At 39.1% G+C, this 16949-nt stretch overlaps 2 protein-coding genes across 3 annotated transcripts in view; both read right to left on the reverse strand.

Annotated features, from left to right (window-relative positions):
• inpp5l (inositol polyphosphate-5-phosphatase L) overlaps positions 1–5294 on the reverse strand; it is a 57302-nt gene extending 52008 nt beyond the window's left edge. The window contains exon 1 of the mRNA XM_028578709.1: positions 4563–5294. Within this exon, the coding sequence (XP_028434510.1) occupies positions 4563–4622 (60 nt within the window). The 5' untranslated portion in view covers positions 4623–5294. The remainder of the gene's footprint in view (positions 1–4562) is intronic.
• Positions 5295–13677: 8383 nt separating this feature from the next.
• Positions 13678–16949, reverse strand: part of LOC114555269 (glycerol-3-phosphate acyltransferase 4) — a 39290-nt gene continuing 36018 nt past the window's right edge. For both annotated transcript variants that reach the window (XM_028577555.1, XM_028577556.1), the window contains exon 13: positions 13678–14647. In XM_028577555.1, the coding sequence (XP_028433356.1) occupies positions 14539–14647 (109 nt within the window). In that variant the 3' untranslated portion in view covers positions 13678–14538. The remainder of the gene's footprint in view (positions 14648–16949) is intronic.

The following is a 16949-nucleotide window of genomic DNA, read 5'->3' on the forward strand; positions in this document are numbered from 1 at the left end:
TGCCAGTTTTACCCTTTTTTTTGGAACTCATGGTCAATAGACCTCATTTATAGGAAAGTATACCTAATTCTTGAGTTAAAAAAGCCGAAATAAATGTATTATTTAGGCTAATATTAAAGGAAGGATAATCACAGACTGGTATATGTCAACGTTCAGTCAGGATACTGTTTCGATACATTTTAATTTCTTTTTCAAATTCTAAAAAATTTAACAAAACACCCCCAATTCTATGAAAGTAGAGATCCGATCTTATATTGTACTTGTGAAGAGCGTTGTATGGATGGAATCATCCATCCGTTTGATTTTTGGGTAATTAAAATGAGGTATTTAAAAAGAAACCCATATTTCTGATATATACGTTTAGAAAACGGGTCAAATTTGACCTGAAGACAACACAAGGGTTAAATGAATTCAAATTGAATCTTTTTGTTCTGAATACTTTATAGGCTTTTTTTCTGTGACATACAGTACAAAAAGCACTTGTATTTAGTATATAGGCCTATAAACAGTGCTGTAGTCATAGAAATAAAATGTTTACATAGTACATGAGTCAGGACTTGTCTTGGACTCGTTGGTATTTGCACTTGGACTTGTCTCGGACTTCCATCCTACCCTAGTTGGTCTCCACCGAGTCCAGCAATATATGCTTTTTTCTAAAGTAAAACCTTCCTTCAAAAGAAAACTAATCGATCAAGTAGGGCTGCACAATTAATCAAATTTTAATCACGATCACAATTTTGGCTTCCCACGATCAAATCTGCGTGATCGAGCGATATTTAAAATGCGTCATTCCGTTCATAGAGCCCTCCTTATCAAAGTTTTTGCAAAGCCAATCTAGCTCTCCATAGACCACGGTCTGATCACGTCCCTCCATGAGCCAATCAGAGTTGTTCCCTGCACCTTTTCATACAACAGCAGTGACCAGTGCTAGTTTGTGTCTTTTAGCTCATAGCTTTAGCAGCAGACTGTTGGACATCCCGCTGCTGGAATCCTGTCACACTACACCGTTTAGCTGTTAGCATTTTAGCTGTATTTAATCAAGTTACTACTGTGGCTGATGGTAGGCTAACATTACCTGCTGTGTAACGTGTTATTAGTGTTTACTGTAGCTAGCTAATGGTAGGCTAACGTTACCTGCTGTGTAATGTGTTATTAGTGTTTACTGTAGCTAGCTAATGGTAGGCTAACGTTACCTGCTGTGTAATGTGTTATTAGTGTTTACTGTAGCTAGCTAACAGTAGGCTAACGATACCTTCTGTGTAACGTGTTATCAGTGTTTACTGTAGCTAGCTAACGGTAGGCTAACGTTACATGCTGTGTAACATGTTATTAGTGTTTACTGTAGCGTGTTATTAGTGCTTACTGTAGATAGCTAATGGTAGGCTAACGTTACCTGCTGTGTAAAGTGTTATTAGTGTTTACTGTAGCTAACGGTAGGCTAACGTTACCTACTGTGTAACGTGTTATTAGTGTTTACTGTAGCTAACGGTAGGCTAACGTTACCTGCTGTGTAACGTGTTATTAGTGTTTACTGTAGCTAGCTAATGGTAGGCTAACGTTACCTGCTGTGTAACGTGTTATTAGTCTTTACTGTAGCTAGCTAACGGTAGGCTAACGTTACCTGCTGTGTAACGTGTTATTAGTGTTTACTAGCGTGACATGCAGCAATGTTTATGTTGCCTCTAACGTGGGTTTCGGAGCATCAGAGCGCAACGCAGACATGTAAGTAGCAGTGTAACGAGCCACCGAAATCCGCGTTGCTATTTCGTCAGGTAGAAACCTTACGGCAAACGTGCATGTATGGAAAGCGGTCGCACAACAGCTGAAATGGCATACTGCTTCACAGTATCCTTCAATAAAGGAGGAATGTAGCACAATATGGATGTATTAGCAGGAATGTAGCACAATATGGATGTAAAAGCTGTTATAATTATGTGACATTAAAATTTGTTTTGGTTAAAATCAACAAATAATCGTGATAATTAATCGTGATCTCAATATTGATCAAAATGATCGTGATTATCATTTTGGCCATAATTGTGCAGCCCTACGATCAAGTGCAGAAGAATGTTGTTACACCATAACAAAAAGACTCAATATCTAAAATGTGAAGGTGCACTTCACAACTTTATGTGACTTAAGTGACATTGATGAATAATGTGGCCTAATTTGATCCTACGGTGTTGTTACGATGCACTTGCTTTTTGATCATTCCAAATGATGATGCAAAATGATCACCTATACTGTCTCTCGCAAGTAAATTGTCTTGAAGAGGATTCTTTTTTTTTTGTCTCGGTCTTGACTGTCTTTCATTTGTACTCGGACTTGACTTGGGCTACATTTAAATCGCTAAATTTAGGTTTTTAAGCGGAGTTTTGAGGCAAAAGCAATCTCTGTGCGTGTGTTTTTAGCTCCAGTAGGAGAACTAATCTCCGTAATCTCACCACCATTCTCGTATACTGGGCAACAACGGGAGGCAGCGTGTAAACTCTGCCTGTTGCTAGTAGTTGCGATGGTAACGTTAGTAGCTTTAGTCTCAGACAACAAGACGTTGTGACCGATAAGACCCAAACAGACGGCGAAACGCTGGCGTCAGAATCAGTGTTGCCAAAGGTCTCTGTTTGCGGCCGTTGAGGCTGCAACACAACCCCGCAGATTCCAACCCCGCAACGGGTCAGAAGTGTTTACAAATGTCTCCGGTTTAGGGGCTGGGAAACACCAGAGCAGGGGGAATGAAAGGGGGAAACACTAGAGCAGGGGGAATGAGAGGGGGACACGCCAGAGCAGGGGGAATGAGAGGGGAAACACCAGAGCAGGGGGAATGAGAGGGGAAACACTAGAGCAGGGGGAATGAGAGGGTAAACACTAGAGCAGGGGGAATGAGAGGGGAAACACTAGAGCAGGGGGAATGAGAGGGGGAAACACCAGAGCAGGGGGAATGAGAGGGGGACACGCCAGAGCAGGGGGAATGAGAGGGGGAAACACCAGAGCAGGGGGAATGAGAGGGGGACACGCCAGAGCAGGGGGAATGAGAGGGGGAAACACCAGAGCAGGGGGAATGAGAGGGGGAAACACCAGAGCAGGGGGAATGAGAGGGGGACACGCCAGAGCAGGGGGGAATGAGAGGGGAAACACCAGAGCAGGGGGAATGAGAGGGGGACACGCCAGAGCAGGGGGAATGAGAGGGGGAAACACCAGAGCAGGGGGAATGAGAGGGGGAAACTCCAGAGCAGGGGGAATGAGAGGGGGACACGCCAGAGCAGGGGGAATGAGAGGGGGAAACACCAGAGCAGGGGGAATGAGAGGGGGAAACGTAGCAGAAGATATTTGCTTTTAAACCAAAACGTAGCAATGTAAATGTAGCCTCAGACTCAAACCTCTTTGGACTCGGACTTGACTTAGACTCGACTAGTCCTTGTCTTGGACTTGACAAAGGTGGACTTGACTACAGCACTGCCTATAAATAAGACCCTTGCAAAATGTCATTAAATATTTTGATACTTTACATTAAAGTTAAAGTTTTCCAGGGTGATTGGCGGTGCCAGAAATGGGCCAATACTTACCAGTACTAAGTACAGGCACTTTGGATTTTTATCCACATTGAGTAGGCTACCCTTACTTCTAATGGTTATCAACATTATTCTTTAATAGGCTGAAATACCAAAATAGGCTATATATCATGATTTAGTGGAAAAAAACAAGTAATTATATGTAAAATAAGACATTCAGCACCCCCATATAGCTATAATGGAATGATCCTTTGTTTCATAACAAAATTTTTTAGACACTGCCATGGAATTAGATCAATCAAATGGTCGACTGTTTGGGGTCACCCCTACAAGTAATACGTATGAATATAAATATCCAAGAGGCCAAAAAGTCCAATTCAGGCGGTGGTTATAGGTCCTACATTTTATCTACCTAAGGATATGGTGAACTATTCTTTCATAGTTGAAACCTTTAGTGCCAAAAACTGATTTCAGTCCATGGGTGCATGGTAAAACTGTGTGGCCCTTTAAAAAGGTATTTCAACAGGTAAAAACGTTCTGGGTGGGCTATGTCAGAAGATAGAGGCTGTCATCACTTTTTAGCAAGTGCAAAAAAACACAATGTGAACAGGTAAGAAGTTCTGGATGGGCTATAATATGTCAGATATAAGCCTCATGAATGAAATTAATTAATTTTGAGGGAGAAACAGAAACAACCTGTCATTGACAAGGTAGAGGCTGCAATCACTTTTTGGCAATTGGGGTGGAGTACTGGATTGGTTAATATGGGGCACAGGTCGCTCCTGCAGATGAAAATCACTATGTGAAAGAGGAACACTATCAATCACATGTTACTGCCGACAAATCAACATGACAATGTAGTATTAGATACAAATATTACACATGAAATTACATTTAAAGTACTAGTCACTAAGCCCGTTAGAGTAACATTCTTATACAAGATGTATAACGTTATAAAGACTAATTATTTCTCTTATTAGCCTAATTTTCAGCACTAATCCTGCAGCCTGGTGCAGTTTTAAACGTCCCTCTCCTACCTTGCAGTCTACTTACGTTGTCGAAGAGCGAGCCGACATTCGCGGTGACAAGCAGCACATCGGTGTACGTTTCCATGTTACCGATCCACCTTCACACACAAACAGTCCGAGGAGGAAACTCTGTCCTGTCGCCAGATGACAGCGCAGACAGGCAGGCCTGCACCAGATATACTCTCCAGCAGCTTATAAAGGCTTAATGTGTGAGCTCAAAATCGCGACTATACAAAATACACCCGCATCTCACTGGCGATACCGCGTCGCTTCTGGTTCAACTTGTTTTGGTTGTTATGGCGGGCTGTCGTGTCAGGTCGTCATCATCGTATGCCGGAGAGGCGCGCATATCCATATCGTCGAGTTAAGTTAGTTCAATAGCCTACATGCGTGGATTTCCACCTCCTCTCTGCTGGGTTAATTGGACTAGTGGCTTCTTAGCGGACTTAAAGCAGCATGTGCACGGCGCATCTGCTGCCTGCTGCTGGACCGAGGCGTCAGTCCGCGTTGGGTTATTATGAACTCCGGTGATCCGCCTCCGCCCATTTACTGCGACTCTTCCTTAAGTTTATATAGCGCCGCTGAGAGTGTAATATAACCATATAACACAATTAGTTGGACGGTTATCCCATGACTTATGACGCGATGTCGAAAGCTACTGTTTTGTATCCATGGTAATAACTTCCCCTGAAGATAATCCATAAAACTGTATAAAAAAACTGAGATAATCCCACAATATTTGATAGCTATGGAAACCTGTGCGTTTGGCCGTTTGCTTTTAGTGCCAGGCGTGGATGAGAGTGCCAGGGGGTCCTGGGCAAGATTGTGGAGCAGCTAAACGAATTATAAAAATAATAATAATAATAATAATTATTATGGTTTGATTAAAAGAATGTATCAGCTATAACACCTGAACACAGGAATTGCAAACAGATATAGCTAAAAGTAATCAATACATGAAAGGTAGAAATAGCCAAAAAATTAAAAGGGAGTGAAATAGTTGGCTAAAACTACTGACTAAACAGTTCAAATAGTTAGCAGTGATTCTTGAAACCTTGGCAAAAACATGTCCCACCAAGAAAAGTGCCAATTCTGTTGGAAATTAATAACATTTTCATGAATAAAAAGAATCAAGGTTAATCAAGGGGTCCTTTGCACATATGTAAGGTTCTTTTATAGTTTAATTTTTAATTTTTATTAATTTAATGATTATTTGCTGGCCCATTACCTACAAAATCATTTGTCCTCGGATAGGAGATAATTCAACTTGATTAAACATAAAGTAATAATTGAATTGAATAATATCTTTACCACATGAAATAGTACATTGTAATATGTTTTAAAAACTACAAACAGTACCGCCCCCGTTGAGAAACACTGAATTATATTCTAGCCTCCGTTAAGGACTATTTGGAGGTTTTTTGTCACCACCGTCAGACTGTACGTCACAAAAAACCTGACGGTGGTGACAAAAACCTACTCTTTCACATGATATGCATGCTCAGGATGGTTATTTTTTGGACCCAATAGTTAAATGAATTTGTTAAGCAAGAAGCCATCTTGTGTGGTATACATTTTGGAATTGTTTGTTGTTATGAGGCCACTGTCACCAGATTAGTGTCACCACCGTCAGTTTTAAAGTCACCACCATCAGAGGGAGTTTTATTTGTTTTAAATTAATATGCTTACAATAGGTTTCTTCAGTGCTGTTGAGTTATTAAAGTAAAAGTCTCTTTTAAAACAAATATATGTTTGTTAAATAAAAAACATTACTTTTTTCTATTTAAGCTTAAAGTAAACGTATGATGTTAGATCTTTTAAAGGAGTACACGTGAAACAGTATAAAAAATGAACAAAAGTGAATATTCAACATTTAACAGCATATCTGTGTACTACAAAGGTCAGATAATGATTTAAAAACTATAAAAATACATATTAGACCAAATAAATAATACATAATATGCTTTTTATCGTGTCTGACGGTGTTGACAAAAACAAAGTAATAACTGGAAAAACGTCTATTTTATGAAAGAAATACAAAATGAGGAGGTTGCACCAGTACATTGCTGAACAGCCAACACTTTTGTCTATAATGATATACCTTCAGATTTTGTAATTTAACTAACTTTTTATTTTCAAAATTAAAACCTGTTTTATCCAAATTCCCAATAATCAGTGTTAGCTAAAACTACTGACTAAACAGTTCAAATAGTTAGCTAAAACTACTGACTAAACAGTTCTAATAGTTAGCTAAAATTACTGACTAAACAGTTCAGATAGTTAGCTAAAACTACTGACTAAACAGTTCAACTAAACAGTTCAAATAGTTCGCTAAAACTACTGACTAAACAGTTCTAATTGTTAGCTAAAAGTATTTAACGGTTAAAACATTCAGCTTCACTCCCAAGTAGTACTAGTACCAAAGATCCTCTATACTCTGTATTATCTAAACAGTCTCTGGTAGTACAATTGCTGACCAAAACCAACCTAAATATTGACAGAAGTTGTATGAAAAAAGTAACAATATTGACTTTTATATAATGAATAGTGTTATACATTCGGAACATACACTAGGAATTGATGAAGGCATAAGTTCATCTAACTGTGGGGGAACCTCAGACCAAAAACGTTGCGAACCACTGCAATAGGGGCCCTATTTAATACTATTCTATTACAATAATGACTGTAAAATGATATAAAACACTGTGATGTATATTAAACTACCCATTTAAATACTTGAAAGGTCTCTCAGCTCAACACTCAACACATCACAAGCTCATTCTGTGGAAGTCTCAACAGGAAGTTATTTGCTTTCTGTGAAAATCTTTTCTTTCAATCAAAACTGAGGAGTTTGCTTTTGCTTTAATTGTTCTCAGTATCGGTTTTACAACTGGAAAGTCTCCAAATTACATAACAAGAAGGGTGTTATCTTTATGTGATATTGCCTCTTAGGTGTGTGTGCTCATCCAGCAATCAATGCTATTGTCTTTACGTGCAGTATATTGCAACCACTGCACAGCCCAATGCACTGCTCTTGCGTAAAGCCGACTAGTTTTGTTTTTATGTACATGACCTACAGTTATGTCATGTTCTCTAGAACAGCCTTCCTCCTACAGCTTCCAGTCATCACAACAGCAAAGTAACCACAATATTTTACAACACAGATACAGTAGCTCTCTTCTCTATTCAGTGGAACACATGGTTACCCCACAGCCCTGTTAGATGAACTACGTACCCCTTTATCAATTCCTAATGTATGTTCCAAATGTATAACACTATTAGTTATATAACATTGGATAACTATGTGAGCTGTTAAGTCAGTAGTTTTAGCTAACTATTTGAATTGTTTAGTCAGGAGTTTTAGCTAACTATTTGAACTGTTTAGTCAGTAGTTTTAGCTAACTATTTGAACTGTTTAGTCAGTAGTTTTAGCTAACTATTTGAATTGTTTAGTCAGGAGTTTTAGCTAACTATTTGACCTGTTAAGTCAGTAGTTTTAGCTAATAATGTGAACTGTTAAGTCAGTAGTTTTAGCTAATAATGTGAACTGTTTAGTCAGTAGTTTTAGCTAACTATTTGACCTGTTAAGTCAGTAGTTTTAGCTAATAATGTGAACTGTTTAGTCAGTAGTTTTAGCTAAGTATTTGACCTGTTAAGTCAGTAGTTTTAGCTAACTATTTGAAAGGTTAAGTCAGTAGTTTTAGTTAACTATTTGAACTGTTTAGTCAGTAGTTTTAGCTAACTATTTGACCTGTTAAGTCAGTAGTTTTAGCTAATAATGTGAACTGTTAAGTCAGTAGTTTTAGCTAACTATTTGACCTGTTAAGTCAGTAGTTTTAGCTAATAATGAGAACTGTTAAGTCAGTAGTTTTAGCTAACTATTTGACCTAAGTCAGTAGTTTTAGCTAACTATGTGAACTGTTTAGTCAGTAGTTTTAGCTAACTATGTGAACTGTTAAGTCAGTAGTTTTAGCTAACTATGTGAACGGTTAAGTCAGTAGTTTTAGCTAACTATTTGAACTGTTAAATCAGTAGGTTTAGCTAACTATTCAAACTGTTTATACATTATTTTTAGCTATTTATTTCTACCATTCATGTATTCATACTTTTAGCTACCTGTTCAAAATTCCTGTGTTCAGGTGTTACAGATGATCAATTCTTTTAATCAAATCATAATTTCTATTTTTTTTAAATTAGTTGAGTTGCTCCACAATCTTTCCAAGTAGCCGCCACTAGCAGACGTACCCCCTGGTTGGGAATCACTGCGGTGGAGCATGGAGCTGTAAAAGTCTGTTTTTTTGGAGTCGATGGCTATGTGACATCCAGCAGTCTCTGGTCCAGCCCAGGGTAAAGCTAATGGTGCGTTCTTTTTGTCTTGTAATCGCGACTAGTAGTTTGAGTGTGACGTCACATCCATGTTGTAAAAACGAATAACCGCGGGGTTGTTGCGTTCTTTATGTCACACAATACTACGAGTCGGAGAAAAGATGGATTTTTGTAACATTTTTAGTAACATTTAGGATTCTATTCACCCAGTTATTGACATATTACACAAATATATTTCACAGTTTGATACATGAAAATTACGTTTTGATTAACGTTAACGTTAGGCTACTGCTCTGCTTTCTGCTCCAGACTCGGCTTAAAGCCATTGTTGTCATATAGCAACCGAGCGTCTCTAGCCAATTTCAGCTGCACAAGCTACAAAATAACTAATTAGGCGGTATTTAACTCCTAATAAGACTGTAGAGACATGTCTATAGGTAGCAGTATACAGCACTATGTTTAACTCCTAATAAGACTGTAGAGACATACCTATAGGTAGCAGTATACAGCGCTATGTTTAACTCCTAATAAGACTGTAGAGACATGTCTATAGGTAGCAGTATACAGCGCTATGTTTAACTCCTAATAAGACTGTAGAGACATGCCTATAGGTAGTAGTATACAGCACTATGTTTAACTCCTAATAAGACTATAGAGACATGTCTATAGGTAGCAGTATACAGCACTATGTTTAACTCCTAATAAGACTATAGAGACATGTCTATAGGTAGCAGTATACAGCACTATGTTTAACTCCTAATAAGACTGTAGAGACATGTCTATAGGTAGCAGTATACAGCACTATGTTTAACTCCTAATAAGACTGTAGAGACATGCCTATAGGTAGCAGTATACAGCGCTATGTGTACCCCTTCTTCATTTGGTTACAACAAAACCATATAATCATGTCAAAACCACAATGTTTACTACGTGTGATGCACGACGTAGCCATCTTTGAAAGTGAACTCGGGGTCCTCTGAGTTCAGACGACTTGACGAGTCGTATATATACGACCTCGGTGGCGATCTTTTTGCAACTTCCGGTTCGTAAATCCGGAAAACAACTCGTAAATCGACTTCGGTGGACAAAAAGAACACACCATAAGCTTGCTTGGGGAGTGGGGCCTAACTTCGGCTCTCCATAGTGCCGTTAGTGAGCTGCTCAACCATGGCATGGCTTTCACATCCAGCCTTTTTAAACTCTTCTCCCTGCTTCCTCTTACACCTCCCCTGAGCACTGTGTGCTTTATTCTCCAGCTGTCAACAGATCCAATTGAAACCATTGCAACAGAGAAACAGAAGAAGAATGCTGCCGTGTCCATCACCGGTTTGGAAACAAAGAAAGTTAAAAGGGGTGGAGGGGGAAACCTTTCTGAAAGAACCGAGGAAGCTGATTGCAGCCAGTAGGAGGAGAGGCCTGGGTTTTTGATGAAGCTGCTGCAAAATAATCAGCAGCACACATCCGTGGAAAGAGATATTATTTAGACTGGATCCTGAGCACATTGTACACTAGGGAATAAACATAAAATGTTCAAAATGTTGCTCTCAACCCTCATGGCAGACTGTATTATAGCAGCTTGGTGCCCACTGGATAATAATCAGACAGGAAATGTTATTGCGAGTCCTGGGCTGGCTTGCCAAGAATAGCACAGAAACACAGCAGCTAATTAAGTTTGGAGCAAAAACATTAAATTCTAAAAATATCGAATGAGAAATGCTTCGGTTTTGGAAAATATTTGTCAGTAAAAAGGAAAAGAACATAAACTCTTAAAATAAATATATAGAAACTTAATAAAAATTTGGAGTCTTAATGGCAAATATTTATCAATGGGCCAACTTGAATCTGTTGAGCTCTTTCTAAAGTTTGGAGTTCAACTGTATAGTTGTAGTTCCTATGACTTTGTTTTAAATGTCCAACTTGAATTTAAGGTTTTGCTAAATAAGTGTTTTATTCTACGCAACTTATTTAAACGTGACTGTAAACTAGCCTGGTCCTACCAGACTCTGGTCCATTAGCCTGGTCCTACTAGACTCCGGTACATTAGCCTGGTCCTACCAGACTCTGGTACATTAGCCTGGTCCTACCAGACTCCGGTACACTAGCCTGGTCCTACCAGACTCTGGTACACTAGCCTGGTGCTACCAGACTCTGGTACACTAGCCTGGTCCTACCAGACTCTGGTCCATTAGCCTGGTCCTATCAGACTCTTAGCGATTAGCGATTGGACCAGAACCAATAGCTAACGTCTGGTCGTGACGTCGGCTTAGCATCGCTAGCGTTAGCCTTAGCCAACTCCTTCACCACTAACGGAGCGAGCTGGAAAATCAAACTGTTACTGAACCCCGTGGGGAGGAGGGCCACGACATCATGGCCACCAACACAACTCAGCAAAGATTGGTGTTTCTCGGGCTTTAACTTCTGGATATTCGGCAGCGTTGCCACAACGGACCGAATGGCTTCGCTCGCATCTTTCTCCGCTCGCATCTTTCTCCGCTCGCATCTTTCTCCGCTCGCATCTTTCTCCGCCGACATTGCAGAACTACAACTCAAACTAGCTCACAACCTCAACGTCATTGTTATCAGCCACTCCCTCTGTTCGCTGATTGGACCGGTAAAGATTTGACTGGAGAAAACGTGAATATATCACAAACCCAGACGCAGTACTGAAGGAAAATAAAAATGAGCGGAAGTATGTAGGAGGGCGGAGCCAGGCTAACTGTGAACTGTATATTAAATCACAACTTAAAACTCACTTTTATTCATTGGCTTTCAAACCTGCTTGAGAGTTGTATTTTGTATTTTATTTTTCTAGTCTATTTGTTTTAAATTACTTTTAAATTTTACGTTTGTTTTGTTACTTGTGTCAAGTATATAATCATGTCAATGCCCAGCACTTTGGTCAACCTAGTTGTTTTAAATGTAAATAAAGTTGGATTGGATACATAGAAATATATCTATACATATATTAAAGACAGCAGATATTTCCTTTAAATACTTTCAGCGTTACCCTAGACTATTGTATCTAAAATACTGTATACCTCAGCTGCAGCCATGTTATGTTAGTTTAAAACCCCTTTGGGCCGGCATCACAGGAAAACAAACGTGATCGACAGCGTGAGAAGCACAAAGAAACCCTGAAGTCAAAAGGTAGTCACATTCTTGAACATTTAATTTGGATGAACAGATTTGGACACGATCTAAATGACGAATGTCCCTGATAAACGGTAAACTGGAGGGACGAGGGCCTGGAGGACACAGCTGTGTTCCTCATCTCCAGAAAACTACAACTGCCTCTGCATGAAGAGGCTGCCAAGTACAAGAAAGATCACCGATGATGGACAATAGCTTTTAGAGTTAAATTCAAATAAATTAGGCAAGATGGTCACTGCAATAGCAGGAAGCCAATGTAGAACATGATGCCTGTTAGTAAGTATATTAGTAAGAATATGTATCAGCTAATTGTCATTATAACTACGTTAAAAGCCCTATTTCACACGGGATAAGCAAAGTCTGCATTTTACTCAAATGTACTGACATTATCCCTCGGATACGATGTCAAGGCTGAGTCAAAACTTTCATTTATAATTGCCAACGCAGCCAATACAAACTAAAAATCATCACACAACCTCTGTCTGGAGAAATGTGGTCGGTTATTTGCGGTGTAATTTTTTTACTTGACAAATTACATACATGGAGGATTCACACGGGATTAGGATTACAGACAACCTCCGCAAATTATCACAATTTACTAGTAGTCCGTCCCGTGCGAATAGGGCTTCGGGAGACCAGTTGTGACGGTCTTTATCCGATGTCACTACCTGTGTCCCATGGGTCTTTAAAGGGACGATGCTTAAACACGGTACCGCCAGGATCCTCCAACTTAAATTCAAGGCTTTTTAAGACCTTTTTAATACGATTTCAAATTAAATTCAATGACAACTTCGTACCCATTCCCACAGAAGTAGGAGGGGAAAATGTCAAATCTGTATAGATTTTAAAAAGGTCCCATGGCATGAAAATTTCACTTTGAGGTTTTTTAACATTAATATGCGTTCCCCCAATCTGCCTATGGTCCCCCAGTGGCCACACCCCCACCCTCCACCCACCACCTTGCCCCCCCCTCTCTCCTCCTCAATAGGTACAGACACAGAAATGGCACATACTAAGGAAAGCTCATTGTGGGACTGGCTCTAGTGGCTGTAATTCTGCACCAAGGCTGAATTTCGGGAAAGAGACTTCAGATACAGTATTAGGGGACCACTAAGGTCTATATAAAAGAGACTTCAGATACAGTATTAGGGGACCACTAAGGCCTATATAAAAGAGACTTCAGATACAGTATTAGGGGACCACTAAGGTCTATATAAAAGCATCCAAAGAGAACCATGTCATGGGACCTTTAAACCCTAAAAAATAATTATGTACAAGTAGGCTAAACATTTTATTTAAATCATCAGCCAGGCTCCGACACATTCCGCACATCCTCCGCTCAGTTTAACCTCTAACCCCCCCCCTCCCCCGGTACCGGTCAGAGAGGCGTGTTTACTTTGTGTCTCGGTCCTTCGGTGCGTCCAGCGACAGGCTCCGGTCACTTTTTAATTAGCTTACATTAGTAACAGTTAATTTTGTTACAGTATGAACTTAATCCTAGGAAAGGCAAAACAATAAGACCTTTGTAACGAAAACCAAGACTTTGTATACCAAATGCAAGGCTTTTAAGGCCTTAATTTGAGATGATCAACTTTAAGACTTTTTTAATGCTTTTAAGACCCCGCGGGTAGTACCCTGTTAAAGCACCACAAATACAATCCCAATGAATGGACTATAAACCCTTTTACTCCAGTTTTGCTGCATTATTAGCTGGAACATCAATCCATAAAGCATCAGAGTAACTGTGGGTGCCCAATTTCTATTTCATAATGTGACGATTTACACATTCAACCGAAGAAAACACAGAAACAGACAACACACCAAGAGCTCATCTGCAATGAAACCCCTATAGTAACCACGTGTGTCGATACAAGTCTTAATGTAAAACACAAAGTTTGAAATACGTTAAAAAAAAATTTTTCTCTTGGAAAAAGCCCATAAAAATATCTCAAATGTAACAAAAATCTGACATTTTGTTTCGTAAATCATGGACACATGCCAGTCATGCAGAACCCCAACTCAGTCACAGGTTTTTAGCTTTAAAACAAACTAGTTCTTATATCTACAATATCGCTCTTCTACACCCCAGGTATAACCAGCTCTGTAACTTTAACACAGTGGGATACAAACATGACAGCAAAATGACAATTAAAAAGTTGAAACTACCAACCAAAAGACAGTAACTCAATGATATATAACAATACAAGTTTTTCCCTCACAAGACTGCCAACAAGGAAGACAAGGCTCCATTTCTGTGTGCACCTTATTTGAATGCGAGCAGAGCTTCAGTCAAGCTATTCCCACAAAGGGCAGCAGGCTCAGAACGACCCGCAACAGCGACGCTAACTGAACATGCCTGGCTGAGGCAGTGACCGAGGGAGCCAAATGGAGTGCTGCTGACACCAGAGAGGGACTTTTCCAAGTCCAGGAGCTCCAGCAGAGAGAGAGAGAGAGAGGCCGACTGTCTGTTAGAGTCCGAGGTGCCCGGGTGGGTCACTGAGCCGGTCCGCCCCCACGCGGGGCCTTCAGGAGCGACTGCGGTCCTCTGGGGTGCCGACCAGCATTTTACTGTACAGCTTCTGCTGCTCTTCTTTAAAGGTGTCTTTTACTTTTCCTCGCTTCAATCCTCCATCCCTACACACGGGAAAGTGGGAAATTAGTGACGACGACAACAAAATCAACAACTGAAGTAGCAGACAGTTATACAGTTCACATGTTCTTAGCTGATGAGGTTCAACAAAGCAACCAAAGTAATGAAATGCAGACTTAGTACCAATTTGGGAGAAAAATCTAATTGCAATTAGATTTAGATTAAATTGTTTTGTTTTGTTTTCGATTTCTTTATTTAAAAAGGGACAGTGCACATTAATCAACATGAGTACAATGTCCAACATGTAAATGTGCCAGATTTAGCCGTACCGGCTAATTTTCCTCTGCAGTCCCTAGCAGGTTGAAGACTTAAAAAACAATAAATACAATACAACAATACCAACAAGTACACATGAAATAAGAACAACATATGCTTACATAGGTAAAAACATATCTGATACTACATAAATACATCAACACATACTGAGACAGTACTGTAGCAATGATTACAAACACATTATTCTGTATTATGGGAACATATTTGATTAGCCAATAGCCAATGTTTTATGGATTTAGAGAATGATTTGATAGATGTTATGTTCCTTAATTCTGTGGGTATGGCGTTCCATGTATGGGCAGCACGGAAGGAAAAAGCTGACTGTCCGAAACTACTTTTTCTACAAGGTATTTTACAATCCCCTCTTGTAGATGCTCTGGTCGATGTATTTAGATTTTGTTGGATAAAGTTATTAAGTGGAGGGGGAGCCATACCATGAAAAATGTTATATACCAGTAAAATATCAGCAAACCTAATCATATTTTCCCAGTTTAACATATCATATTTAAGTAAAATGTTACAATGGTGATAAGAGTTTAACTTTTTATCCAACGTTTTCAGGGCCCGTTTATACAATGTTTCAACTGTTCGTAAAGTAGTCTGACCTGTCTGTGTCCAGCTGGTAAGACAGTAATTCATATGAGATAAGATCATTGCATTAATGTATAACTTCGAAGCCTTAATAGTTAAATTATTCCTGATGTGTCTGAAATTTGCTAAGTTAAATTTAATTCTGTTTATAACCTTTTTCACCTGTGTTTTAAATAAAAAGACGTGAATCTACTATTATTCCCAGATATTTGAACTCTTGGACCACTGGAAGTCTTATCCCTGCTACTATGACATCTGGGTCTGGATCTCTATTTGCGGATTTTGAAAAAAACATACATACTGTTTTATCAGTGTTAAGATGTAGACACGAGTTTGCTAGCCAATTTGAGATATTAATCATTGTAGCTGATAGCTCTTGTGCGGCTTTTGTTTTTAGCATGTACATATATGACAGTGTCATCAGCATACATTTGACAGGTGACAGGAAGTGGACATACATCAGGTAAGTCATTGATATATAGACTGAATAACAGAGGACCCAAAATTGAACCTTGGGGTACACCCAAATAAATATCAATTATTGGGGAGATTTTATTATCCACATGAACACATTGTTTTCTATCTGTAACATATGATTTTATCCATCGAAGTACTTCTGATGAAAAATTAAACTTCGATAACTTATTAATTAAGACCATTTACCAATTTACCAAATCAAAAGCTTTTTTAAAATCAAGAAAAACAGCTCCAATCACTCCACCTTTATCCAGTTTAGCCTTTATATTTTCTAACAGAAAGACATTAGCCGTTTCCGTAGAATGATGTTTTCTAAATCCAAATTGCATAGGATGTAATGGGAAAGAACCTTGGTTTAAATACATTGTAATCTGTTCAGATATCCATTTTTCTGCAATTATAGAAACTGCTGGAAGAATACTTATTGGTCGATAGTTACTGATGATACTATGATCACCAGATTTGAATACTGGGGTTAATATTGCAGTCTTCCAAGAACTGGGAAACACTCCATCAATTGTCCAATTAACAATTTTCGTAATTGATGGGATGAGTGCTTCCTTATGTGTTTTTATAAATGCTGTGTCTATCCCATATATATCCTTTGCCTTAGAGCCATTAAGGGAAGAGATAATTGAACGTACTTTAGAGTTTGTCACTCCTCTAAAAGTCATGATGGAAGTATCTATATTTAAAGGAGTGACAATAATCTGATCCCACAAAATTCTGAGACAGAGCACTTACGGAATTAATAAAGTAACAATTAAATGCTGCTGCCACTTTACTTGGTTCACGAATAATATTCCCATCCAATTTTAGTTGTATTGGTTTATCGATTGGGTATGATTTCCCCATTAATTTATTTAGATTATGCCAGATTTCTTTGGTATTTCCCTTGGCTTCACAAATAGCATCAATGTAAAATGATGCTTTTGCCTGCCT

The sequence above is a fragment of the Perca flavescens genome, chromosome 5, assembly GCF_004354835.1.
Source record: "Perca flavescens isolate YP-PL-M2 chromosome 5, PFLA_1.0, whole genome shotgun sequence".
NCBI lineage: Eukaryota > Metazoa > Chordata > Actinopteri > Perciformes > Percidae > Perca > Perca flavescens.